Here is a 25,253-nt window from a genome sequence, read left to right as displayed (position 1 = left end):
CTCAGTAATGGCGGACTGCCTCAGTAATGATGAACTGCCTTGGTAATGGTGGACTGCCTCTGTAGTGGTGGTCTGCCTCAGTAATGGTGGACTGCCTCAGTGATGGCGGACTGCCTCAGTAATGATGAACTGCCTTGGTAATGGTGGACTGCCTCTGTAGTGGTGGTCTGCCTCAGTAATGGTGGACTGCCTCAGTGATGGCGGACTGCCTCAGTAATGATGAACTGCCTTGGTAATGGTGGACTGCCTCCGTAGTGGTGGTCTGCCTCAGTAATGGTGGACTGCCTCAGTGATGGTGGACTGCCTCAGTGATGGCGGACTGCCTCAGTAATGATGAACTGCCTCGGTAATGGTGGACTGCCTCTGTAGTGGTGGTCTGCCTCAGTAATGGTGGACGCCCTTCCCCCACCAAGCTGGATTGTCCTGGGTCCAGCTGCGTTTGCTGCGAAATGTTTCAGATTGCTGGTCTTTGTGGCGGAGCGGGGCCCACCGAGCCAGATCACCTGGCTCCCTGCTTTTGGCCCCCTCTTTTGTTGTTGAGTGGGTGGCTCTGTCCCCCCAGGAATGCCATTCAACCAAATGGCGCCAGTTGAAATGGCCGCCCAGTTTTGTGTGAATTTTGTGAGGAAACCAGTGGTGCTGGCTGAAACAGCCATGCTGGAAACTTATAGAGCTTTTCGCTGGGGAATATTCTGGTCTGTGGGTGGTAAAAACTGCAGGAGTGATGCAGTTTCTGAACTGGCATGCTGGAGTGGATGGAAAAGCCCCCGATGGCCTCCGTTGGGTAGGGAGGGGGGTCCTTCAGAGATTGCACTTTCTGGGTGAGGCAGTGCCCCACCCTGCCTCGGCTCGCCCTTCCTGGGCTACACCCACTGTGCCACCAGTCCCATTAAGATGGTCCTGGTACCTCATTTGAAAATGCAGAGGTAACTCATCCTCTGCACAGATCTTGCTGGGAACTGTGCTCCTGAGTTGTTCCTATGCGGTCATCTTGCTGCGTTTCTTTCTTTTACCTGATTGCTCCTGCTAGCACTTCCAGTACTCTGTTGAATAGGAGTGGACAGTGAGACTCCTTGTCCTGTTCTGGTTCTGAGGTGAAATGCTTTCAACTTAAACCCGATCAGTATGATGTTGGCTGTGGGTTCATTACATATGACCTTTATTATTTTTAGCTATGTACCATCTATGCCTAATTTGGTAAGGAATTTTATCGTGAAGAGATGCTGTATTTTGTCAAATACTTTTTAGACATCTATTGATATGATCATATGATTTTAATTTTAAAGTCTGTTTATGTGGTGAATCATATTTATTTATTTACATATGTTAAAACAATCTTGCATCCCTTGAATCAAACCCACTTGATTGTAGTGTATTATCTTTGTGATGTGCTGCTGGACCAGTGTGCCATTTTTTAGTTGAGGAATTTTGCATCTATGTTCATCAGGGATATTGGTCTGTAGTTTTCTATTTTTGTTGTGTCCTTGCCAGGTCCTGGTATCAGGTTGATGCTGGCTTTGTAGGATGTTAGGGATGATTCCTTTCTTTTCAAATTTTTGGAATGATTTCAGTAAAGTCACTATCACTTCCTTTTTGTATGTCTCATAGGAGTCACCTGTGAACCTGTTTGGTCCTGGGCTTTGTTTTGTTGAGAGTTTGTTTTTTTTTCTTAAATACTCATTCAATTTTACTCTTTGTTATTGGTCTGTTCAGGATTTCTGTATCTTCCTGGTTCAATCCTAGAAGAATGTATGTTTTCAGGAATTTATCCATTTCTTCTCTATTTTCTTTTTTTTTCTTTTGAGACAGAGTCTTGCCGAGACCATCTCGGTTGCAGAGACCCCAACCCAGGCGGTGCTGAAGGAATTAAGAAACAGACACAGAGATAAAGAGCAAAGCGGTATGGGACAGACAGGGGGCCGCAGCATTCCCAGCAAGAGCCTCAAACAGAGTCTGATCCACACATTTAGTGACAGCAAGCAAGTGATAATTATCACTTAACTAAAAGTATTCTTCCAAGGGAACAAAGCATTCTTTACTGGTGGCAAGAAACAGGCTCTGGCTGCTTAGCTACTGCAGCTGGAACATGTCATTAAGGCGTGTGTCACTCATGCTATTGTCTATGGTTCAGAAGCCCCCCAGAGCAGTCTTCCACGCAAGAGCGGGTTAGGTCTTTCTTTCCCTGGCTCCAGTAAACCAACACCTCTAGTAATGTCCACCACTGCCATCACGAGGATGTCACAGTGCTATAGATGTTCTGTTTATGTCCAGTTTCTTTAAGGCCTGTTTATACCAGGCTTAGGGCCTGCTCTCAAATGCTCCCAACAGAGTCTCACTCTGTCACGCAGGCTGGAGTGCAGTGGCGTGATCTCAGCTCACTGCAAAGTCTATCTTCTGGGTCTATTTTCTTGCATGCACTACTGTGACCTAATTTTTGCATTTTTAGTAGAGATGGGGTTTCACCATGTTGGCCAGCCTGGTCAGGAACTCCTGACCTCAAATGATCTGCCTGCCTCAGCCTCCCAAAGTGCTTGGGTTGTGGTGAAAGCCACTGTGTCCAGTCCATTTTCTCTACGTTTTCTAGATTGTGCACCAAAAATTTATTCTTCCTTCCCCACAACTCAGAGTGTTTTGCATTTTGCTTTCCTGTCTTTTAAAGGCGTCTTTTATGTAGATATTATATATATTATCTTTATTTATATATAATGTATTATATGTATATATATGATATAGTATGTATACATATGGCCCAACTTCTTCTAATTTCACATCTGTACTTCCAGCTCTTTGGGAAGCTTAAATCAAGTTCAAGGCCTCCACAAACGAACTCACTATCTCATGTGATAAGCTCACCAGCAGCCAGGCACCCAGGATGGAAGCTCTGTCACTTAGTTCTCACACTCAGTTGGTAACTTCAGATTCCAAAAGCCTCTTGCAGCTCTGAGACCCCATGCTCTTTCCCAGTCACTGGGGTATATATTTCCACAGTTCCCATTGCTCTGTCCTAATGCACCCCGACTCTTGGCTCTCTTTAAGACTGTCGGTTTCCATTTTTTATAACAAATGTATAAAGAACGTGTATAACAAATGCTCTTGCATTCACCCAAAAATCAGTGGGGTTAGTGTATATTGAAGTTTATAACAAACATTTGTAAAGTGATTGTGTAGCAGGAAAGGCCACAGGAAACGGATCTCCCAAACAGTGAATACAGGAGGAAGGAGTTTATTACAGCCAGGAGCTGAGGAAATGATTTATCCAAATTCAGCTCTTCTAACAAAGGAAGGCTCTGCCTTTATATAGGCTTATACTTTAGATATTACACGTGGAAGTATCTTAGGTTTATAGCTTTAGAAATCACATATGAAAAAGGTCTCAGTTTACAGCTTCAGGAATCACATATGAAAAGGGTTTTGGTTTAGTTTCAGGAATCACATATGAAAGGGTTCCGGTTTACAGTTTTAGGACTCACATGTGAAAAGGTTTCTGGTTTGACCTTGTTTTAGGTAAAAAGTGTCTTCCGGAGAGTTTCCCCAAGACCAAGCCTGCCACCTACAGGAAGGTGAAACAGGAGGCGCCAGTCAGGCTTTTCTTCTATTGAAGTGCAGTGTGGTAGTCAAAGGGGAAGTTGGTCTCAGATGCCTGGGTCTCCCTCTTCACCTGCACCATCTTACACTCCCACCAAGGTATGAAAGTCCCACTGGCTCCACAGCCTTGCCTCTGAAGCTGTCAGGTCTTTTTTGCCCCTCATATCCAGAAATAATCATTGTTAACATTTTCTTGTCTTTCTCTCTCTCTTTTTATATATCAAGTAATGCCAAATCGATTATTTCTTATCTTTTCTTTCTAATATATCATAATGTTCTTCTATATCAAGAAATACAGATGTGTTGGCCAACATCTCCTCAGCGTTTCCCCTGCTCCATCCCCTGGTCATCACCATTCTCCCACCATTCTACTCTCGGTTTCTATAAATCGACTTTTTAGAGTCCACATAAAATGAGATGATGTGATATTTGTCTTTCCCTGTCTGGCTTAACGTAATGTCCTCCAGGTTCATCTGTGTTGTCACAATTGACAGAATAACCCGTGACCTTCTCTGATGCATTTCCCCCAACTCTCCAAGTGCTATCTCTCAAACACTCCTTTCAATATTTTGTTCTCTGCTGAAAACGTCTATAGGGCAACCATCCTCGACCTTACTAGAGTGGCTCACAGGCCCTGCTGGGCACAAAGCATTGCCCCCTCCAGCCTACACTTTCCACACCAAACCCTCCACAAGGGAGTCCTGCAGACCCTGCCAGACTGTGCCCTCCCAGCCTCTTTTCTAGTCCTCATTCTGAAACTCCTGCCTCGAGTCTCTTCCTCATTCTCATTCCTCATCCACAATCTAAGCACAGGTGCCATCACTCACAGGAAGCCCCCTTCCCTTAGACCTCCATCCTCCTAGGCTGGGGTGGGCTCCTTCTTGGTGGTGCCTGGCATGACAGCCACCCGCCCCTGGGAATTGTTGCTGTCTGCAGCCTCCTCAGCACCCAGCACCATGAGGGCACTCGGCACGTGGTGCTTCTTGAAATAGGCTATGAACTGATGGCCACGACAGGTGATGAGCAACAGATTTGTGTGCAGTGTTTATTTCACATCATCATCACATTCTTTTAACTCTAGAATATTTTTTAATATGAGGCATCAGTAAGGAAAGAGACCCAAGCATCTAGGATCACCTCCCTCCAGACTTCCACACTGCATTTCAGTAGAAGGAAAGGCTGGACTACTGGCACCTCCTTAACCGCCTTCCTATAGATCAGATTGCGGGTGTAGTACGGGGGAATCTTTCTGGAAGGCATTGTCTTTACTTAAACAAGATCAAACCCCCATCCCATGCCTACATCATTGACCCTTTCACATGTAATTCCTTTTTCTTTTTTTTTTTTTTAGACAGAGTCTTGCTCTGTTGCCAGGCACCAGGCTGGAGTGCAATGATGTGATCTCGGCTCACTACAACCTCCGCCTCCTGGGTTCAAGCAATGCTCCTGCCTCAGCCTTCCGAGTAGCTGAGACTACAGGCACAAGCCACCATGCCCAGCTAATTTTTGTATTTTTACTAGAGACGAGGTTTCACCATGTTGGCCAGGATGGTCTTGATCTCTTGACCTCGTGATCCACCCACCTCGGCCTCCCGAAGTGCTGGGATTACAGGTGTGAGCCACTGCACTGGACCTCACATTGTAATTTTTAAAACTGTAAACCCAAGACCCTTTCACATGTAATATCTAGAGTTATAAGCCTATATAAAGGCAGAGCTTCGCTTTGTTAGGCGAGCTTGGCTGTTAGACAACTATGTCTCCTTGCTCCCGGCTGAATAAATCACCTCTTCCTTCCTAGTTTGGTATCTGAGAGGTCTGTTTCTTGTGGCCGCTCCTGCTTCATCATGAGTAATTTTCCAGATATTTTTGGTTATTCTTGTTTATTTTTCCAAATGACTTTTAGTATCTTCAAAATTATTATCATGTATTTTGAATGGAACACAATTAACTATAGATTCATTTGAAACTAATCACCGTCTTCACCTTACTTGTTCTTCCCATACAAAAAAATAAGCTCTGTTCATATAATTTATTTTATCTCTCTTCTCAGTAAATTTTTCCTATTTTCACAAAGAACTTGCTCATCTCTTTAAAAATATTTTATTATGATAAAATATATCTAACATGAAAATTGCCATTTTAGCTGTATTTAATTGTAGAGTTTTGTGGCGTTAAGTACATCACATCAGTGTGCAAACATCCGCATTCTTCAATTATAGAGTTTTTTTCCCCTGCTCAAACTGAAACTTTGTATCCATTAAACATTAACTACCCATTTCCCTATTTCCTAAGCCCTGGTAACCACCATTCTACTCTAAGTCTCTGTGAATGTGGCTACCGAAGGTAGCTTGTATAAGTTGGATTACATGGTATTTGTCCTTTTCTTGTCTGATTTATTTTACTTCTGCATAATTTCCTCAAGGTTCATTCATATCATGGCATGTGTCATAATTTCCTTTCTTTTTAAGGTGGAAGAATATTTCCTTGTATGGGTATATCAGAGTTTCTTTTTCCATTTATCTATCAAAGGATATCCAAGTTGCTTCTACCTTTTGGCTATAGTGAATAACATTGTTCTGCATATTATGAACATTATTTTACAAAGTACCTTTCTCTTTAAAAATATTGCTGTCCATTTTCTTGCCTCTAGAAGCAAGATTTTGTTCTTCACACATTCCAATTACTTTCTGCTAGCTTCTAGGAAATCTATTGATGTCTGGATTTTTGCCAGGCATTCAGTCATGTTGCCAAACACCGGTATTGATTTTCATAACATTTAACTTGATTCTTCTGAGCTTTCTAGACACACAAAGAAATCTTCTACAAATAAGAATAACCTTGTCTTTTTCTTCCCCATGTTTTTAGCTAACTCAGTAATACACCTCTTGGCATTTGCAGGACGTCATGTCTTATGTGTCTTTTTATTCCCAGGACTCAGCACGACACAAGGCATCTAAGAGTTGGTTACAAGGCACTTGCTGAGTAACAATTTGTGCTCCACATGGGGGCATGTGAAATGCTGCCAGGTGTCACTCATTCTATCCCCTTTACTGTATACATATCTTACTAGCCAATAATTACATAACATAATGCCGGGTTCAATGTCACTTTTCAAATACAGTTTTTCATTTATTTCTTAAATGACCATGTGCAATAATGGTTATAATTCTTCCCATTGGACACACGAGTTAACTGAGTGTCCTAGAGATTACTGCATCCCTTGCTCTCTCAGTGGGACTCCCTCCCCTAGTTTTCCCTTCACCAATGAGACTTCATTCTCTCAGCTGCTGGGAGTGTGGCCACTGAGGGCTCACAGCTGAGTCCTTCTGTGGGCATTGATCTGAGTGGAAGGAATGTCCTTTGTCCAAGTTCATGCCCCTCCTGGAATTGCCTATTTTGAATAGGTCTATGTGGGGGTACGAAGTGTTGACTCTTTTGCCCACTACCACTCTGAGGCCATCCCATTGCAGAGCTCTCCATGGGCCTGGCTGTGGCCTCTGCTGAGCTGCATCACGGCCTGACTTCTCCCTCTGCCCCGCCCCACATCGCTGCTTCCCCAGCACATGCCTCAGGGAGCCTCTTGCCCATGAATCTCCCTCTGAGTCTGTTTCCAGTAACGCTAACCTAGAACTGGTGGAATCAGGACCCACACAGCAAATATCCTGCCTTTTTAACTGCAGTGAGTCTCAGGTCTGTGAACATTTGGAACATTTTTGTTTAGAGATTGGATATCTCCCTTCAACAGACGATCCAGATGTTCTCACACCTGAGACCTGCTGACGAAAACCAGTGCTTCATCTGGAAAGTCACTTGATCTCAAAAATACCTTACTCAGTTGGGTATCTTTTCCCCTTCTCATCCTTAGTGAAACACAAATCAAAGTGTCCATCTGTATTGGACTTACTGAAATATTTTCACTCACATAATTTTCTTTGATCCACCTGATGAAGAAGGTTGGGGAGGTACCAGAAACCCCTTGCACTCTTAAGTAAATAAGTAGGAGGTAGCTTGGGGATAAGGTGTCAAGCCATGTAATTTTCAGCTAAATTGTGTTCTTGTCACACAGTAAGCTTCATTTGCCACCCTGGCTCTGGGACTGACACTTAGTGATGTGTCAGCTCCATCGTTCCTAGGAGCATCCTGGCTGCAGGTAGCTGGAGTCCTCAGAAACAGTGGCCTTAGTAGTAACCTGCCAAGTGATTGGCAGTCGTTGGCTGGACCTGAGCTGTATTTCCCCAGGGGTGAGGAAGGCTGGGAAGTTCATTCCCTGATACTTTTAGTCTTTGCACTCAGGGGCAGGCAGGAGGAAGGGAATTGACAACGGCTGGTCAGGTTTCCAGAACAAAGTCCCTTAATATGCGAGTTCATCGAGAGCTTGTAGAAGCTCCATTGTTCTCTGAAGCTTATGAATGTGTTCATGTAGGAGTGTGCATGCACGCACACCATTTCCAGGATTTTCATCAGATTCCTAATGACATCAGTGGCTGCACATCGTTTCAATGTTTAAGTGTGGGTGCTGACATTTGGATGCAATGCCCGGGGCTTGTGCCGAAGTTAAATATATACCAACCTCTTCATGGTGGTTTCTTACTTTCCATGTAACTGAGCAGCAGGCTACCTCCTCCTTACATTCAGTGGGAGTAGAATACAGGAGAATGAAAGAGATGGAGCACTCTAAAGCCAGCTGGAGTCCCTCTGCTAATTGCAATCATTGTGTCCACAGGAATGGTGAACCCTTTGCTAGTAAATGCTCCTTAGGGAATGTGAACGAACACACCTTCTCTTCTCCCCAGGAGCTCACAGTTTAGCTGGGAGAGGATCTACCATTCAGTGTCATGAAAAACAAGGAAAAATGTGTTGAATACCAATTGGCTGTTGCAGCTCAGAGAGCAGGGGGAAACCCCTTATGCTGAAAATCACCTCCTGATTCACTTGAAGTTAATGTGCTATTAAGCATATGCAGGCATATCAACCACATCAGCAGACATTCAGACATAGCATTTGTTAGTTTTTAAAATGCAGACATAGGGAGGAGACAATGAAAAACAACCTGGCTGAAAAACTACTGTGGTCGTGGAGAGGAAATGGAAGCAGATGCTCCCCACTCTCCCTGCCAGACCGCTCTCCTCCTGACTTCCTAGGTGCAGCACGTGGGGTGTTGGCCTCAGGGCTGTTTCAGCAGCTTCCCCTTTGTCATTTCCCCCTCACTGTTCATGGCAGCCACCCTTGGTCAGTGCAGCTCTGAGTGGGGAAGGTATTTCAGAGCCCCGGGCCAGAGGCACCTGCCCTGAGGGCTGCACCCCCTCTTTTTGAAGGACCACGTGGGTGGGGCCCTGTGTCTTAGGACTGCAGCCTCCTGCTTGAGGTACAGATATCTACTATTCCATGAATGAGGCTGACATGAAGGAGATGTCTTTTATTAATTGAAACATCCTCCTTGGAAAAAAACAGTCCACTGCATGCCAGTTCCATTTGTGTTTTAACTTCTCTATCCCTAATATTAAGTTTGACATGAGGACGTTTTAAAACTTCAAGCCCAGAGAATGGGTCGGTGGGTGTGAATTGCCAAAACCCTCCTAGGGCAAAACCACCCATCCTGGAGCATACCCTCCCGGGAAGGATGACAGCGTCTGTGCGATCTTGCCCATCTCTGATCTGGTTGGCATTTCTCCCCATCAGTTCACACAAACACACACACACACACACACACACACACACACACACACACACACACTCTCTTTTGGACTTTATTTCCACGTAGGGGCCTAAAGTCTCTTGTGGAAAGAAGCAGACATCGATCGCTATGTATTTAGTGTCTAGGGGACTGGATGAGAGAAGCTGAGTCCCTGGAGTCTGCTCAACTCTGCAGGCACAGATGGAATCTACAGCCCGGCCAGCTCCACCGAGGCCTGGCCCCTGCCTGTGGACACAGCCAGCCCCTCCTCTTGGTCTGACCAGGAGCTCAGACCAAAGCAGCAGCCCAGCTTCTGGGGCAGCAGCCTGGGCGCCCGTCTCTCCCTGACCTCCTCACCAGGGGCTGCTGAGGCTGAAGGCCTGGGTTTCCAGCCCCTGGCTGCTCTCTCCCTGTTCTGAGGCTCAGGTCTCCTAAAGCCACAGCAGGTCCTCAGATGGCCTTGCTGTGGCCGTATCAGCTCCCAGATGCTCCTCTAATCTGCACACCAGCAGAACGAGGAGGCTTCATGAAGGAACTGCAGAAACCCCGCCTGTGTGCACATCCCCAGATAGCCAAGAACTCAGAGGGAGGCGATGCTACTGTTTTATTGCAGGAGGTTGGGGGGGGAGGTGTGAGCTGCACACAGGGGCTGTGAGAAGCAAGGAGGAAGGAGGGAGGGCAGCGCCCCCTGCTGAGCAACAAAGGCCTCCTGCTGCCTTCTCTGTCTGTCTCCTGGTGCAGGCCCATGGGGAGACCTTCCTCAGGGTGGGGGTCACCAGTCCAGGGGTGACAGCACTACAGGGGTAGGAGTAGGATGTGGTCGGTGTGGCTGGCCTGGCACAGACCCCTAGGCTTTCTGACACCTGGATTTCACCAGGGACATTGTGTTCTCCCAGGGAACTTCGTAGATCTGGAAAGAGCAGAACTCTTTCTGTGAAAGGGAAGAGAGAGGGACAATCAGTGTGGGTCACAGTTAAAGGGGAAGACACCTGGGCATGAGATGTCAGAAGCTGCGTGAGGATCAATGGAGGTGAGACACTGGGCCCCCACCCCACCCTGCTGAGTCCTCGAGCACCGAGCTAGAATAAATAGTGACTGTTCCATTGCCCCACACCAGCCTGCAGGATTCCTGTCCCAGCACAGCCCTGGGAGGAGCAGCTTGTGCAAGGCCTCCAGAGCTCCAAGGGTGCAGGGAGGGGGAGGCGGCTCACTGCACCCAGCTCCTTCTACCTTCAGCACCCAGGCCAGCACCAACAGGGGCCAGAGAGAAGAACCCAGGGCAGCGGAACTCCCCCTCAAATAACTGGGACATGGGGAGGGGGCAACATGGGGACTGTGGCTCTCCCCTGAGAGGAGACCTCATGAGAACCAGCAGGTCCTTGGAGAGGCTGGTGTCGGGTGAGTGGGGCAGGGCTGAGGGTTTGGTGACTAACAGGCTTCTAGTTCCCTCTAATCTGCTCAGTGTGGCCATGGCTGCAGGCAGGTGCCTGAGGCTGGGATTAGACAGAGCCCCTTCTCCTTGCCCAGCACCCAGCCCTGCAGCTGCTTCCTTCAGGTCGGCAGGCAACACCCCAATGCAGGCTGACTTGATCTCCCAGTAACCATTCCTAAGGAAAAGGCTTTCTAGCAAGTCAAATTCACCACCGGCATCCCTCCCCACCTCATCTGCACACGCATAGGCAACTACATAAACTTACTTGAACCCTTCACCCACACGGATCTGTGTAGAAACTCCTATACTCCCCCGTCACATCCACACACACGCACACATGCTCCTATCCACCTCCCCACACAAGGGCACATGTGTGTACAGACATGTACCTTTCCACATGCACACCTACACCTATCCACACCCCTAGGTACACATCCATGGCTCCCACAAACACACTTGGATACACACATGCCCTCCAAATGTGTGTAGGGCAGAGGCTGACACACACACACCCCTCTGCAGTGCACGCTGTCCTGGGACCCATATCGGGAACGTACCTTCTGCAGTTCCGGCTGTTCACGGAACGGACAGGTGTCCAAATCGGGCAGGGACTTGGTACATGTGGTTCGGCCAATCTCTACGTCGAAAAAGTAGTTGGTCCCGGCCACGGTCTACACACACGAGAAAACAGGACACACGAACGGTGCTCTCCATCAGTGACAGGCACCCACAAGCACTTCACTGTGACTGAGACACTGGACTTGCCTGGGGCTAGGTGAGCTGCCCACACTGTCACCACAAGGCCCACAAGCCCCTGCTCCTGTCAGCTGTCGGGGTGCTGGGCCTCATGCCCTCTCTTAAACATTGTGTTCTCTGTGCCGGGTAAAGGATTCATTGAATTCTGCTACCTGTGGCTGAGGGGCGAGGGGACACTGAATGTTTTCTATTAAGGCTGTCATCTGATGACAAAATTTCAGCTAACTTCCTAAAATCTCACACGCTTCATAGAACCCAGATTCATCTATTACTTCATTTAATTGTAGGAAATGAGACGCTTCACACGCCCAGATATTTGGGGCCAATAAGAACTGCTTTCTGGATGCCTCCTTTTTAAGTGTGAACTTCCATCAACATTTCTAAAATCAGCAGCACACCTGCGTGTCTTACAATCGCAGAAAAGAATTGAGCCGTTTCCCTACACTGGGCCTCTCCCAGACCAACTTGTCAGAACCGTGGAGAAACCTGGGATGAGGGACCCTGAGGCCAGGGTGCTGGATCTTGCCCCTTGAAACCAGGAAAACTGCTGAGCTCCTTCGAGTCTCAGGTTACCCATGTATACAATAGGGTTCTGGGGCTGATGGTCTGCAATGCCCTGTGCTTCACTCCAAGTTACCGTTACGCTTGAGAGGGAGGTGCAGGACTGCGGGGACCTCAGCAACAGAGAGTGCACCCCATGTGCAGGGAGAGGGCCCCAGCTGAGGGCTGCAGGAGGAGAAACGGGGCTGGTCTGGACTCCTCTGAATCTCCAGGAGAAGGTGGAGGAACTATAAAGGCTGCCTCACTGTTTGCTGCTCTGCCATGGGATGCAGGTCAAGCTGGGACCTGGGTCAGCCTAAGAGGCTGTGCTCAAGGGTGTGACTCGGGGAGGGAAGCAGGGCTCTGCAGGACAAAGAGCTAGGCACCCACGTGGTCCCTGCGGAGAGGACTCAGGGAGGAGGACCGGCCTCATGGCCTGGATCTCATCCTGAGCAGCGCCAAGCCCACCCCGAGTCAGCACAGTCCCATCTACACCTGCTGAACCCTGGGGAATGCCACGGTCACGGCACAGACACAGCGGCTCCTGCAGGTTAAAGGAGGTGGAAGGGGCAGGACCGTGGCTACAGTGCATGTCCTGGGACCGACCTTGGACATGAAGGCCATCAGCAGAGAGTCAGGGAAAGCCAAATGAGTCTGAGCATTAGATCATGAATGTGTCAGTGTTGATTTGCTGGGAATGCTATCGCGAGTGGAGTGAAAAACCAGGCTGGGACTCAGGACCCCTCGGGTGGTGGCAGCACGCACCTGCTCTCTGGCTCGCAGTACCCGCAGCGGGCGTCTGTAGTAGGCATCTTTGGTGGCCTCATTGTACTTGCTGACGGCGAAGTGAAGGGCACGCTGTACCCACTCATCATTGAGGTCTGCATCATAGATGCCACTCACAAAATTCTGATTCTCCTTCTGGGAGCTCAAAAGTATCGTATCCTCCTCCTCCGGACTCGGAAGTATCCTGTCCTCCTCCGCCGCCAGGGCCACAGGCAGAGCGGCCAGCAGGAGCAGTGGGATGCAGAGCGGCAGGGCCATGGGCTCCTCAGAGGCAGAGCACAGAGCTGAAGCTGCAGGAGAGGACGCGGAGAGCCTGAGGCGGGATACCCAGAGGAGCAGCAGCCAGGCATTTATCCTGCTGGGGCATCCCAGCCCCACCCCTTCCATGCCCGCCCCTCACTCCTCCTCCTCTTTCTGTCCACCCCTCTCTTCCTCCATCTCTCCTTTCACTGCCCCACCCCCCAACAAGCTCCATCTCTGCCTAAGTTCCTCCTGTCCATATCCAGCCTCCGCCTCCATCTCCCCTCCTCCCCACTCCTGTCCTCACTGCAGCCTCCCCCGAGCAGTGCCCCTCTTCCCCAGTGCTCCCCACTTGGAGTGACCCTGATCTCCACAGAGGGAACATTGCTCCTTTGGCTGTGAAAGCAACGTGACATCCTGTTTACTCAGAAAAGGAAAAAAAAAAACAGGGTTTGGCCTCCTGGGGTCTTCAGATGTCAGGGGCATCCAGGAGCACTTAGACACAGCCTCGGAATCTCTGGAGCAGGGAGGTTATTTCAGAAAGTTCCAGAAGACTCTGCCCACACCCTACTGTGGATAATTTCTTTGTAAAATTTAAGGGCATTAACCTTTTGGGAAAAGGTCACTGGCTTGTGTTTTCATAACTCATTATTCAGTAAACAAACCTGTCACCAGCTACTCCCCGTGCCAGGAGTCCTAGGGCTTGAAGATTGAACCTGGATAATGAGCCATAGAGGTGACGTGCAGAGCTGCCACCAACAGAGATGTGACCCGGACCCATGAGCAATTTCACATTTCTAGTAGATGCTTTGCAAAGATAAGAATAAATGGGTGAAAGTCATGTTAAAATATGTATTTAACCTAATATAGCCGTAATATTATTTCAGTCCATTGGAACAATTATTGAGATACTTTATGGAGTTTTTTTTTTTTTTTTGGTTTCGTAAGTCATTGAAATTCCCTGTGTATTTTTTACTCTTAGACCAGGAGTCATTTTGGACCGGCCCCAGTTCAAGTGTCCCGTGGCACATGTGGCTGGTGGCTGTGGAACTGCACAGTCCGTTCCTACACAGTGTGTGTAGGGATGGTAGGTTATGATTACCAATTATTATCAGGGAGTTAGAATCGCTCTGTTGGAGTGAAATAGAACAGGGGCTGCAGAGAGACCGTAGGACTCTGGTCAGCAGGGTGGTCTCTACCAGACTGGACGGGTTGAGAAGCCCCAGGCAGCGGGGGAATAGCCAGTGCAAAGCCCTGAGGTGGGGCTGGGTGGGCCTGCTCCAAGAGGAAGCTCCTGGAGGGGGTGTGAGCAGGGAAGGGAATGACCTGGAATCTCACCATAACTGTGAGTGGGGCCGAGTAGAAAGTGCAGGGAGACCTCCGTGGGGGTGTCAGGAGAGGGAGCAGCTGCCTCACGATGAATGTGGGAGCCCAAAAGCCTCTCTTGCTCCAGTCCTAGGGAAGACATGCTTTGGACTCCTTTCCTGGGTGCACTGCGTGGCAGACTCGCCCGATATTTAAAAATTGCCTTGAATGAGGTAGAATTTACATACAGTAAAGTGCCTAATTGTATGTGCGCAATCTGGAGGATTTCATAAATGCATACACCCGTGTTACCACTTTGTCCAGACCCGTTTCTGCCTTGCCCCAGATGGTGTCCTCCTTCCTCTGCAGCCCACCCTCGTGCCCACCCCGCCCTGGCAGCCCTCATCCGGCCCTGTAGACTGCTTTGTCGCCTGTCCTTAGCTTCCCAGGAATGAGTCCTGCAGTCCGAGCCCCGGTGTGTCTTTGCTCTTTGCTCAGCGTGGCTTTCCAGCAGCCCCCGAGTTGCTTCATTGCCAGGATTGTGAGTTCTCCTTCTCCCCAGACTGAGGACGTGGACAGCTGGGTACCCTGTGGGCTGTCAGAGCCCCCAGCTCGGGAGGCTGCAGTCCTGGGCTGGAATGTGACTCCAGGAATGGAGAGTGAGGGGGCTCTGGGCAGTCAGCTGCTCCTCGTGTTGTCTCAACCAGACCCTGCGTGTCTGAAGGTGACCCTGTGGCAAATGCCCTTATGGTGAGGTGGCAGACTTGCCCAGAAACACTTGGAAACCCTTGGCCTCTGCAGGGCACCCAGAGGACTCTCCTGGGAGTTGGGGAGGTGAGGGTCAGCCAGCATCAGCCCCGACCCTCTGTGATCCTTGGGCCCGGCCATGGCTGGGCTGGATCGGCAGGAACTCAATAGTGGAAACAATATTACTGATGGGTTCATGTTCAGTGTTAGAATTGGGGACCTTGTTACCCGAGGCCCAGTGGTCTTCTCACCCCACTGTGAATCCAGCACCCCTAGAAAAGCTGTATACCCCACCAGACACAGCAGGTGTCCCAGGCATGGTGTTTATTGCTGGGAGAGGGAGGGAAGGTCTTCAAACAGGGTTACACATGATGCCTCCTAGTTAGTGGAGAGATCCCTAGACAGGGAAAGAGAGGGAAGTCCCTTACCAGGCAGGTATTGAGAGCAGAATGGTCATCTCCAAAGGTAGGAGTTAATTTTCTGCTGTGGCTCCCACCTTCCTTGGACACCTAGGAGTAAGGACTCAGGAAGATGTGCTGTTCAGAGGGTAAGCTGAGAGTCAGGCAACCTTCTTTTCTTTATCACTGGAAAGGAGATGGTGGTCACCCAAACAGTGAGAATGTGCTGGTGGGTGAAGTGAGAGGGAGGGGTCAGAGTGCTGTCCTGTGCCCCGTATGTGCTGACACCACAGGTAGTCATCCTCTGTCTGGATGCTGGCATGCACGGCAGGGAGGGTCAGCTGTCCTGATGCAGCACCCTCTCTAATCTCAGTAGGAAACACACCAGTGTAGGCTGCTCTTAGGAGGAGGTACAGGTGTGGTGTCCAGTGTGGAGTGATAGGAAGTGGCAGGTTAGGGTAGGTGGCCAGCGGCTCCAGATGTTTGATGACCTTAGGTAAATGTGTCTGTCGTGTATCTGTAGAAAGAGGCTCCTTTGTAAAGCGTAGTGTCTGGGGGTTCAGACAAGCACAGATGGACAGACTTCAGCAGTGATGTGTCAACACGGTTGAAAGTGATGGGGTAGGCAGGTGTGGTGGTGCACCTGTAATCCTAGCTAATTAGGAGGCTGAGGCAGGAAGATTCCTTGAATCCAAGAGTTCAATTCCAGCCTGTACAACACAGTAAAACCCCCATCTCAAAAAAAAGATGACAGAACACTTTGTTCCCTGATTTCCATAGTCCACAGTTTTAAGGACACATTAGGAGAGGCCCAGATAGCAACCATGGACTGAGGACCAAGCCTGGGGCATCCAGCACCCATGCAACCTGGAGGAGTCCAGCTGCCCAGGAGGGGGCATGTTTCCCTTCTGCCAGGTGACAAGAGAAAGCCGTGTTCCTCCAGGCTGCCTGGGTGACTACTGATCCCATGATCTGAATTAGTAGGATGAGAAATTAGGTGAGTGGTAGAAGTTCTCTGTAATGAATGAGCAATCATAAGTGAACACTGAACAATACTATAATTAATGAATGACCAAGCACAGAAAGCATCACCTGAAGGGGCCAGTGGTGAGGACAAGTTGGCCAAGGGTTGAGATTCTGCACATTTGGATTTTGAGCAACTAACACTTTGGTCTGTGGTAGGAGCTGAGACTGAGCAGCCACAGAATTTGGTGGCTTCTCAAACGGGAGCCTCCTTTATGGAGTGCCTGGAAGTCTCTGGGGTCAAGCTCATCTCTTACACACTCCCTCCCTCCTTCTTTTCTCCCTCTCCTCTAACATTGCGGCTACGTGGATGCTTCTAAGCTGTGAGCCAGTGTTGGTAACACATTTGGCTCTGCTAGGACATATGGATGCTTCTAAACTATGGGCCAGTGTTGGTAACACATTTGGCTCTCCTAGGACATGTGGATGCTTCTAAACTATGGGCCAGTGTTGGTAACACATTTGGCTCTGTCACATCATTAGGAAACTGTGATACTCATGAGGAATCCTGCTGGAAGCCCCTGCAAGAAAAAGCGAGAGAGGGCAGAGCCCAGTGTCTGAGGTCTCACTGTTTTGCACTCCATGGAGGGAAAGCAAAACCTTTGTCTCAGGGACCAGCTTATGAACAGCTTTCATGGCTTTGGAGTGCAAGTTGACATTTATTTTTCAAAAAGAGCATTTGCCACGGCAAATTCAGTGACTGAAGAACCACATATGAATGGAGGGGATGGGGGAGGCCTCTGGGACCTCAGGCTGCCAGCTGGTGCAGTCAGGGCTCCATCTGATTTCTTGGGCTGCAGCCTGCTGAGGACTGGCCACGAGGAAAACTGATGACTCTGAGGAGGTGAGTCATCTCCTTGATATCTATGGATGGACACATTTTCTGATTCTGTTTGGGTCACTGCTGAGACTTCCCTGTCACTGTTTGTGTAGCCTTAAATTTCAATTCCTTTAGCAAAGTGCAGTGACTGTCGAGAGTGGTTCCTGTTCCTGCTTGGAATCCTGTTCAACCCAGTCGCTGAGTGCTGGAGGTCATCGGGACAGGCCTGCCCCCTCCGTGACCCTGACTGCCCTCTCCTCCCTGTCACAGAGGAGCTGGATCCAGAGACAAGACTCACCTTGACCAAACCTCAGTTAAGCTCCCCCGAGCCTTCTCCCCTAGGCCTCAACTACTCCCAGCCCGGGACCTCCTGTCCCTGCCAGGGCCACGATGCCCTGTTTTAGGAAAGAATCCTGCTAAGTCAGTTTAGAAAGAATCCCTCACCCTTGGTATCTGATCACCCTCAACATCCGATCACGTTCTTCATTCTTCAACTTTGATGTCTAAGGCTTTGTCCTGCCTTTAGCAAGAATTCTGTCAGGTCAGTTTATCTAGAAACTTCTACCTTTGATGTCTCTGCTTTATCCATTAACCCTACCACCCCATACTTGGCTATAAACACTCGCTTCCCACTTCCCCTTGTCTCTGGAGTTGAGCTCACTCTCGTTCTTACTGTGAGAGTGTTGACACCTACTGCCATCATCCTGAATCATCTCAAGCAAGCTCAGGCTTCAAGCAGTAAAGCTGCTCATCCTCTTGCCCATGACATCATCATTGGACATCCTGCAGGCTCCAATCATTCATCATGTCCCGTGTTAAGATCATTTTCGCCCACACCCCTGCCTCCCATCCTGTATCCCTCTGTTAGATAATAACCCCACTGTTATCCATGGTTCTGCCCAGAGATTGGCTGTGACCACCGGCAAGTTGTTAAATCTCCCACTGCTTTAGTCTCATCATTTTAAAATCAGGGATATAATGATTCCCAGTATCAGTGAGTTATTATGATGGTGGACTCTGTAATAAGATGCTGCATGATCTCATTGGCCTATGGCATTGACCGGTTAGTTATTTTGTTCACATCTGCAGTCATGCTGGTAGTCACTCACCTAGGATGGGATTGTCTGGGCTGGCTCTGCTCCACGTCTATCATCCTTCTCCAGGGACCAATGGCCGACATTTTTCATATTCTCACATGGCAAGAGCAGTGCACAAGAAGGCAAGGTGAACTGCGCACAAGTATCTGAAGCTTCTGGTGACTTCACACCTGCAACTCTCCCATGGCTAAAGCAAGTCACATGGTCCAGCCCGAAGGAAAGTGATGGGGATGTGCACTCTGCCATAGAGGGTAGAAAACAGGGAGTTACTATTTTGAAGAATAATCTAATATTTCCCAGTAGTGTACCACACTGACTCATAGGGGCATCAGGAGAATTTAATGAAATACTTGTGAAGTGCTTAGTACAGTGCCTGGCATATCTATGTTTCTAGCTATCAATCTCTCAATTAATCTAATCTGCCTAATTAATTTAGGTATGCAGGTGTGAAAGGAAAATACATCTCGGGATCCCTAAATCACTAAGCCAAAGGGAAAAGTCAAGCCGGAAACTGCATCGGGCAAACCTGCCTCTCATTCTGTTCCTAAATAAGATAGCTACAAAGATTGAAAAAACTGTCTACCTCCAGCACAACTTGCCCACAAGGAAATTCCTTGTGCACAAAAGACAGACAGAACTCAGTCATCCCTCTGCTTACATGAGACAAATGCATATCTGATTGCTTCCTTTGCCCTATTGTTTCATTCAATATTATTCCTGTAAATTGCTTATTCAGTTAAAGGCTAATCAGAAACTCAAATGAATGCAACCGTTTGTCTTTTATCTACCTATGACCTGGATGCCCCCTCCCTACTTCCAGTTGTCCTTCCTTTCTGGACTGAACCAGTATATACTGATTGATGTCTCGTGACTCTCAAATGTGTGAAACAAGGTGTAACCCAGCCACCTTGTGTTACGTCTTTTAGACTGACTGACCATGCCATGTGTGGTGTGGAAACCTCTGTGACCTGCACATACACTCCAGATGAGTTCCTGGAACTAGAAAGTCTGAAGTAACTGGACAATCACAAAAAGGGGAAGAAGGATCAATGTTTGTGGCACCTAATTAACTTTGAGAGATTCTTCTATTGTTCCTATTCTTGCCTCAACTGATAAGGCAATTGGACTTTGTAACTGACCTCGGGCAACCTCCTGACTCCAGGTCCTATGACCCCCTCCCAGCTTGCAAAAACTGCCCTAAATTGTAACTTCTGTAACTTTCCTCTGCCTACCTCAAACTTATAAAACCAACTCCTATCCCACCACCCTGCACTGACTCTCTTTTAGGTGGGTTCTGGACTCAACCTGCCCATACCCTGGTGAATAAACAACCATATGGCTCACACAAAGCCTTTTTGAGGGTCTCTTCATTCAGAGTGTGTTTAACACCATGAACGCCAGTCATTAAAAACCTACCTGAGTCCATGTCACGGGAGTGTCCTTAATCTTGGAAAAATAAAAGATGTAAATTGAGACTAGTCTCAGATACTCTTGGATCACAAATGTAATCTATTTATCTATCAGATCTATTTAATCTATCTATCTATGTGTCCATCCATCATGTTTCCTGTTTATTTCTCATCTTTCCCTGACCAATAAAAGTCGAAGTCCTGTAACGTTCTGTTATCTGTATGTCCAATGTGTCCTCCACACTGCCACAGCTATGAGAACGTTCATGGCTGTCTGGTGACTGTGTCCAATCTTTGAGGAATCTTCACTGTACTCTGTGCATCTACTCCTGTGGTGTCCTACTCCCTGCCGCAAATCAGATTGTGATCTTTGGCTCATAGCCCTCCATGGCTTCCAAGTGTCCTTAAATTGAAACTCTGATGTGTAATTTGCATCTAAACCGGTCCCTGCCTGTCCCTGGCCTCCTTGGGGCTGCCTGCAGGCCAAGTGGGCTCTGCCTTGGCCTTTGGGTGAGTGTTTCGACAGTTCTGCCTCTGGAAATTTCTGTGGAATTCTAAGTGCACCTGGTCCTGGACCTATTTAAGACTTTTTGGAAGGCTGATCCTCGAGGGGAAGCTTGATGGGTTTAACAGTTGTAGTGCTATGGAAAGAGGATGCAAGTCAGTGAGAAGGCAGATGGAGATCATGGAATATAGGCTGGATTTGGAAGGAAAGGGCTGAGCTCCACGTGCCCCATGGTAGTTGCAGGCACCAGCAGAAACCACATAGTCTTCTGGGGAGGAGATTTTCCCTCTTTGGACCCCTCATGAAGTGTACTGTGGGTCTCTCCTGGGAGGGGTGTTCAGAACATCCTGTACCCATCAGTTACCTACTGCTGCATCAAGTATCTGGATAGAGATGAGGTATCCCAGAGGAAGGCACCGAAGCCAGGAGTCAGGAGCTGAGTTTACCGTCCCCCTCTTCATTCATCGTGGAAGGTGGTGAAACCACCCCCTCCAGGCTGGCTTAGAAAATTCTAAATATCTGAAAAATAAGCAAACAGAAATAGGGTAGCCAAGCTGGGACTCCCCAGTCCTACTTGGATTGTTTCTCTTGTGCATCAGATTATGAAAGTTAAAAGTGGATTCCAGCCTCTGTGATTATTCTGATTTGCTCTCTAAAGGAACAGCCATTCAGTGGTCCTTTGCATTCTCCTTTGCCTTTCTTTCAACATGTCACTTTAGGGTGAGGGTGGTGCTCCATAGTGTGAACTGGGATCCTCCCCTTTTCTCACTGAGGTGCTGTCTTAACAATCAGAAGCCAGGACCTGGGCAGTGTGAGGACCAGCATGCTCTGCCTCCACAGAGCTTCTGGGTTGCTTATTTGTATCTGGGAAGAGTTAAGAGCTGTCCTGGATCTCTGACATATGGGTAGCTTTTATGATTTGCCAAAAGGAAATTTTTAAAGCTTCTGTTTCTTTACAACCACCAGCTTAATTACTTATGGGATGTAGGTTGTCATGGGGGCAGAAAAGGGTTCATTCGGGAGAAGAGTGGAGAAGGTGAACCAAGGAAAATGGGATAAATCATGTATGAGTCAGTTCCTGTTCCATAGGAAAAACCCTTAACATCTTGGGGACTTAAATCAAGTAACTGTTCCTGTCACGCTCTAGAGCCTGCAGATGGGCTGGACTCAGCAGATCTGATCTGGCTTGGCTTGTGTCTTCACCCTGGGGCCCACGCTGAAGGAGCAGTGTCTGCTTGGGTGGGGTTTTCTTCATGAAGGATTAAAGGGAGGAGGAGGACCCGCCTCTCACATCTGCAGGGTTAAGGTCTCTGCCCTTGTCACATCTGTTAACATCCTATAGGCTCAAGCAAGTCCCATGACCTTGCTGCATTTTCTGGAGGGAGTTGCTGCTAGCCACATGGCAGAGGGCATGGATATATAGCTTTGTTCCAGCAAGAGAGACTGCTGCCCATCAATCCTAGCACACCCCCGAATGTAGGAAAACCTCTCTTCTCTGTGCTGTGACATGGCACAGGATTCCAGGAAGTCTGTGGCTTTCATGTTGGCAGTGACTGTCTAAACTTCTGCTAACCAGGCTGACGTTTCTCAGTCTCCTCTGTTCTACCTGTGGTATCTGGGAAGAGTTGGCTCCCTAGAAGGGGGTCTTCCATATGAGGAAAGCTCCTCTCTGAAGGCCTGTTTATTCTCTATAAAAACAGACCAGTCAAAGGGTATGGCTATGGCCTGGTAGAATCTTCTTTGGCCCACATTTTGTTATATATTAATTGCTGAGTTCTTCCTAATAGAGAATTCACTTCTACCCTCACCCCCGGTGTGGTTCATGTGGTATCAGAATCATAGCCAAATAATTGTGAAGGTGTCCATGTGTTGGATGGGGTCTTATAATGAAAACCCAAGAGCAAACAGAAGAAGGGAGCTGCGAAACAGCAGTGACCCCCCTGAACTGCAAAGGGAGGTGAAGGTAGAATGAGGGGTGGGTAACATGGCCATCTCGTGTGAGGTGACAGCATCTGGGGGAAGTGGAGGGAGCTTCTTCCTCAGCCTCTGCTCCTGCATTCTCTCCAGTGCCCCAGTCCCTTCCTCCTCACACCCTGTCTCTGCTCTAAGGACCAGTGCAGGGTGTGGATGCTACTGAAATGTATTCTTAGTCATCAGCCAGCCTGAAGCATGCGATGGCTTGGCCATTTCCATGACTTATGTATGCTAGGCTGAGAAGTTATGAGGTGTTTCCATGACTTCCCAGCTGGCTGACAACACAGGCCTGTGCATGTTGGGTGCTCCTGATGCAGAACTTTGCTGTATTTTGCATTTTTATTTTTTGCACCTTTTTTTTTTTTGTAGTGATTTCAAACTTACAAAAAGTTTAAAGAGTAATATAAAGAGCTCCTGTGGACACTTAAATTCTCCCACTCTTAACATTTTTGTCTCATGCTTTTTCCTTCTCTTTCTGTACGTGTAAAAACCATTACACGTTTTTCTGAGTCATTTGAGGCAAATTGCAGAGATGACCTCTTTTATCCTTAGATGTGCTTTCATGTATGTGTCGTAAGAATGTCCTAGGACATTCTCTAACAACGTCAGTGCAACGAGCAAAATCATGACTCTAGCGTGGATACATACCTTTGTCTAGTCTGTTGTTCAGATAGTTTATCAATGGTGTTTATTTGCCAAGCTTCCTGAGTCTCTTTCATCTGGAGCAGCTGTTCATTCTTTATTGTGTTTGTGATCCTGCCATTGTGAAGATAATTGACTACTTTGTGGAATGTTTTCTATTGGGGTTGTCAATGGATTAGATTCAGGTTATGCATTTTTTCAGATGAAAATTAGAGAAGTGATATTGTGTTCCTCAGTATGTCATTCCAGGAGGCCACGACAGCATTGTCCAATTGCCGATTGATGTCAACATTAATCTTGAGATTCAGATAGTGTCTTCCATGTTTCTCCACTCTGAAGTTACTTTTATTTTTGTTTGTATAATCAGTAAGCATTTCATGCATCAGTACTCAGAAAATAGTTTATGTTTAACTTCTAATTAAACTTACTTTCAACCGTTAGCATATAATGATAATTATTGCCTGAATCAATTGTTATTGTAATTATCGTGACTACTTTTTTCTAACTTCATCATTTCTTCTATATTTATTAATGGCATTCATTCCACTGTAAGGAGAACTTTCTTGTCTCAACTTTCTATTTACCTATATTTCTACTTACCTATGTTCTTGCTCTCCATAGATCTAACTCATGTTCTTATTTTATTCAGTAAGTTATAACCTGTTACCACTATTATTCCAGTGTGTACATTATCTCACAGTTGGCTGTGAGAGATTGTTTAAGCAGCTTCCTCTGTTCTCTTGACTTGTTTTCGTTATTATTCGAGCTTAACCTTACCTTTTCATGTATGAATAACAGGAAGTTTTAGATCTATTTTGTACTTTCCTTCGTCTAATCTAGAATCACTGGCTGGAATCTGTGGTGAATCTAGAAAGCGAAACCAAGTTCTTCCTGTGCTCACTCATTGCTACTGAAATGCCACAGTACCTCTGTCAGTAGTTATTAACCTGGGGAAATTTTGCTTTCTAGGGCACATTGGTAATGTCTAGGACATTTTTGGTTGTTGCTACTTGAGAGGATGTGCTGCTGGCATTTGCTGGATAGAGGTCAGAGATTCTGATAAACGTTGTGCATTTTTTCCCTGTAATGGTAGATTAGAAAATGTCAGTGTGCCTCAACTGCTTAGAAATAGCAAAATAGTACATAATGATCAGCTCTGGGAGCTTTAACTCAAGAAGGACAGTGGGAATCCACTGGAATCCTGAAGGACACCTCAGATTCTGGAAAGGAGAATGCAGGCAAATAGTCCCTATGACAATGTGCTCCTGATAAAAATGAGTGATGGCCCTGAATGTAAGGTGGCAGAGTTATCATCTGTGATTTACCTTCCCACTGGAGATTCCATGGAACCAGACCACTTTGTTTATACCAAGCCCTGGAGCTAATTTGGGGAGATGCTCAGACACTCTGAGAGTGAAAGACACTGGAAAAAGCTGCTGGCATTTTCCCAGACCTAGGACTAAGAGCAGTGTGCCATTTTTAACCTGGCCTCATGCAGTCAGTCATTCTTTGGTGTCCCAGCAGCTTGTCCACAAAGTCATTTTAGTCTTTGGCCAGATTGGAGTGCTTGTGCTAGAATGGGGTAGGGGCCTTCACAGCTAGAATTGAGCAGTGATGGAAATTGCCCCAGTAGTAGGTACTGGAATTGTACTCACCCTTATTGCAAGTCTGGGGCAAGAGGAGGGCTACTGCAGCTATGGTTTCTCCTGGGTGATGAGACTTGCAGTCAAGGTCACCTTGGTGCCAGGAACTGGTCTCTGTGTGTTAGTGCTGGATGCCCCAGACTTCTTCCCTGAGACTGTGGAGTAGCTGGACCCTCTCTGCCCCACACTCAGACTGATCTCTAGGTATTTGGAGCACCCACTCACTCAGATCAGCAGCCTAAGCACGCCTACCCTTCCTACATATAGACTGTGGTGCAGCAGGACCCTCTGTGCTCCACACTGAGGTAGATCTCCAGGCATTCAGAGAACCTGTGTGCCTAAATCAACAGCCTTCACTGCCCTACCCTTCCTGTGCAGAGACAGTGGTGATGAGTGATCTGCCTCTGCTCCATGCCCAGGCAGATCTCCAGACATTTAGAGCACCTGCTCACCTGGAACAATGGCCTGAGCTGCCCCAACCTTCCTGTGCAGAGATTGTGGTATAGCAGCACCCGCTGCCCTCCATGCCCAGGAAGATATCCAGGTACCTGGAGTACCCAATCCCTTGGATTAGGAATTTAGGCTTTCTACCACCTGCAGAGAACTTGAGTCCAAGGCAGTTTCTCACATCTATGCCTAGGCACATCTCTGGGCCCTCAATTGATGCCCACTGAACT

The 25,253-nt window shown here is 47.7% G+C and overlaps 1 protein-coding gene across 2 annotated transcripts; it reads right to left on the bottom strand.

Annotated features, from left to right (window-relative positions):
- Window positions 1-9,848: 9,848 nt before the first annotated feature.
- Window positions 9,849-13,382, bottom strand: LOC110568662 (cystatin-S-like). 2 transcript variants are annotated; one of them, XM_064378492.1, is made up of 4 exons: window positions 13,376-13,382; window positions 12,753-13,063; window positions 11,249-11,362; window positions 9,849-10,190 (listed from the first exon to the last, which is right to left on the bottom strand). In XM_064378492.1, the coding sequence occupies exons 2-4, from the start codon at window positions 13,029-13,031 to the stop codon at window positions 10,107-10,109; spliced, it is 477 nt and encodes a 158-aa protein (XP_064234562.1). In that variant the 5' UTR covers window positions 13,032-13,063; window positions 13,376-13,382; the 3' UTR covers window positions 9,849-10,106. The 2 variants fall into 2 exon arrangements, with proteins under 2 accessions (XP_064234562.1, XP_064234187.1); XM_064378117.1 differs by lacking the exon at window positions 13,376-13,382 and having other exon boundaries at window positions 12,753-13,175.
- Window positions 13,383-25,253: the final 11,871 nt, after the last annotated feature.

Source organism: Aotus nancymaae, unplaced genomic scaffold (genome assembly GCF_030222135.1).
Source record: "Aotus nancymaae isolate 86718 unplaced genomic scaffold, 86718_ANA_hifiasm-v0.15.2.pri h1tg000001l, whole genome shotgun sequence".
Taxonomy (NCBI): Eukaryota; Metazoa; Chordata; class Mammalia; order Primates; family Aotidae; genus Aotus; species Aotus nancymaae.
Note: the sequence above shows the minus strand (reverse complement) of the source record. Positions and strands in the feature narration are given on the sequence as shown.

Excerpts from the sequence above, each read along its gene's own strand:
- LOC110568662 (XM_064378117.1), bottom strand. The coding sequence starts at position 13,160 with ATGGAAGGGGTGGGGCTGGGATGCCCCAGCAGGATAAATGCCTGGCTG. Across the intron at positions 11,363-12,752 it reads TACTGCGAGCCAGAGAGCAG|ACCGTGGCCGGGACCAACTA; the intron begins GTGCGTGCTGCC and ends TCGTGTGTGTAG. Across the intron at positions 10,191-11,248 it reads AACAGCCGGAACTGCAGAAG|AAAGAGTTCTGCTCTTTCCA; the intron begins GTACGTTCCCGA and ends TCCCTTTCACAG.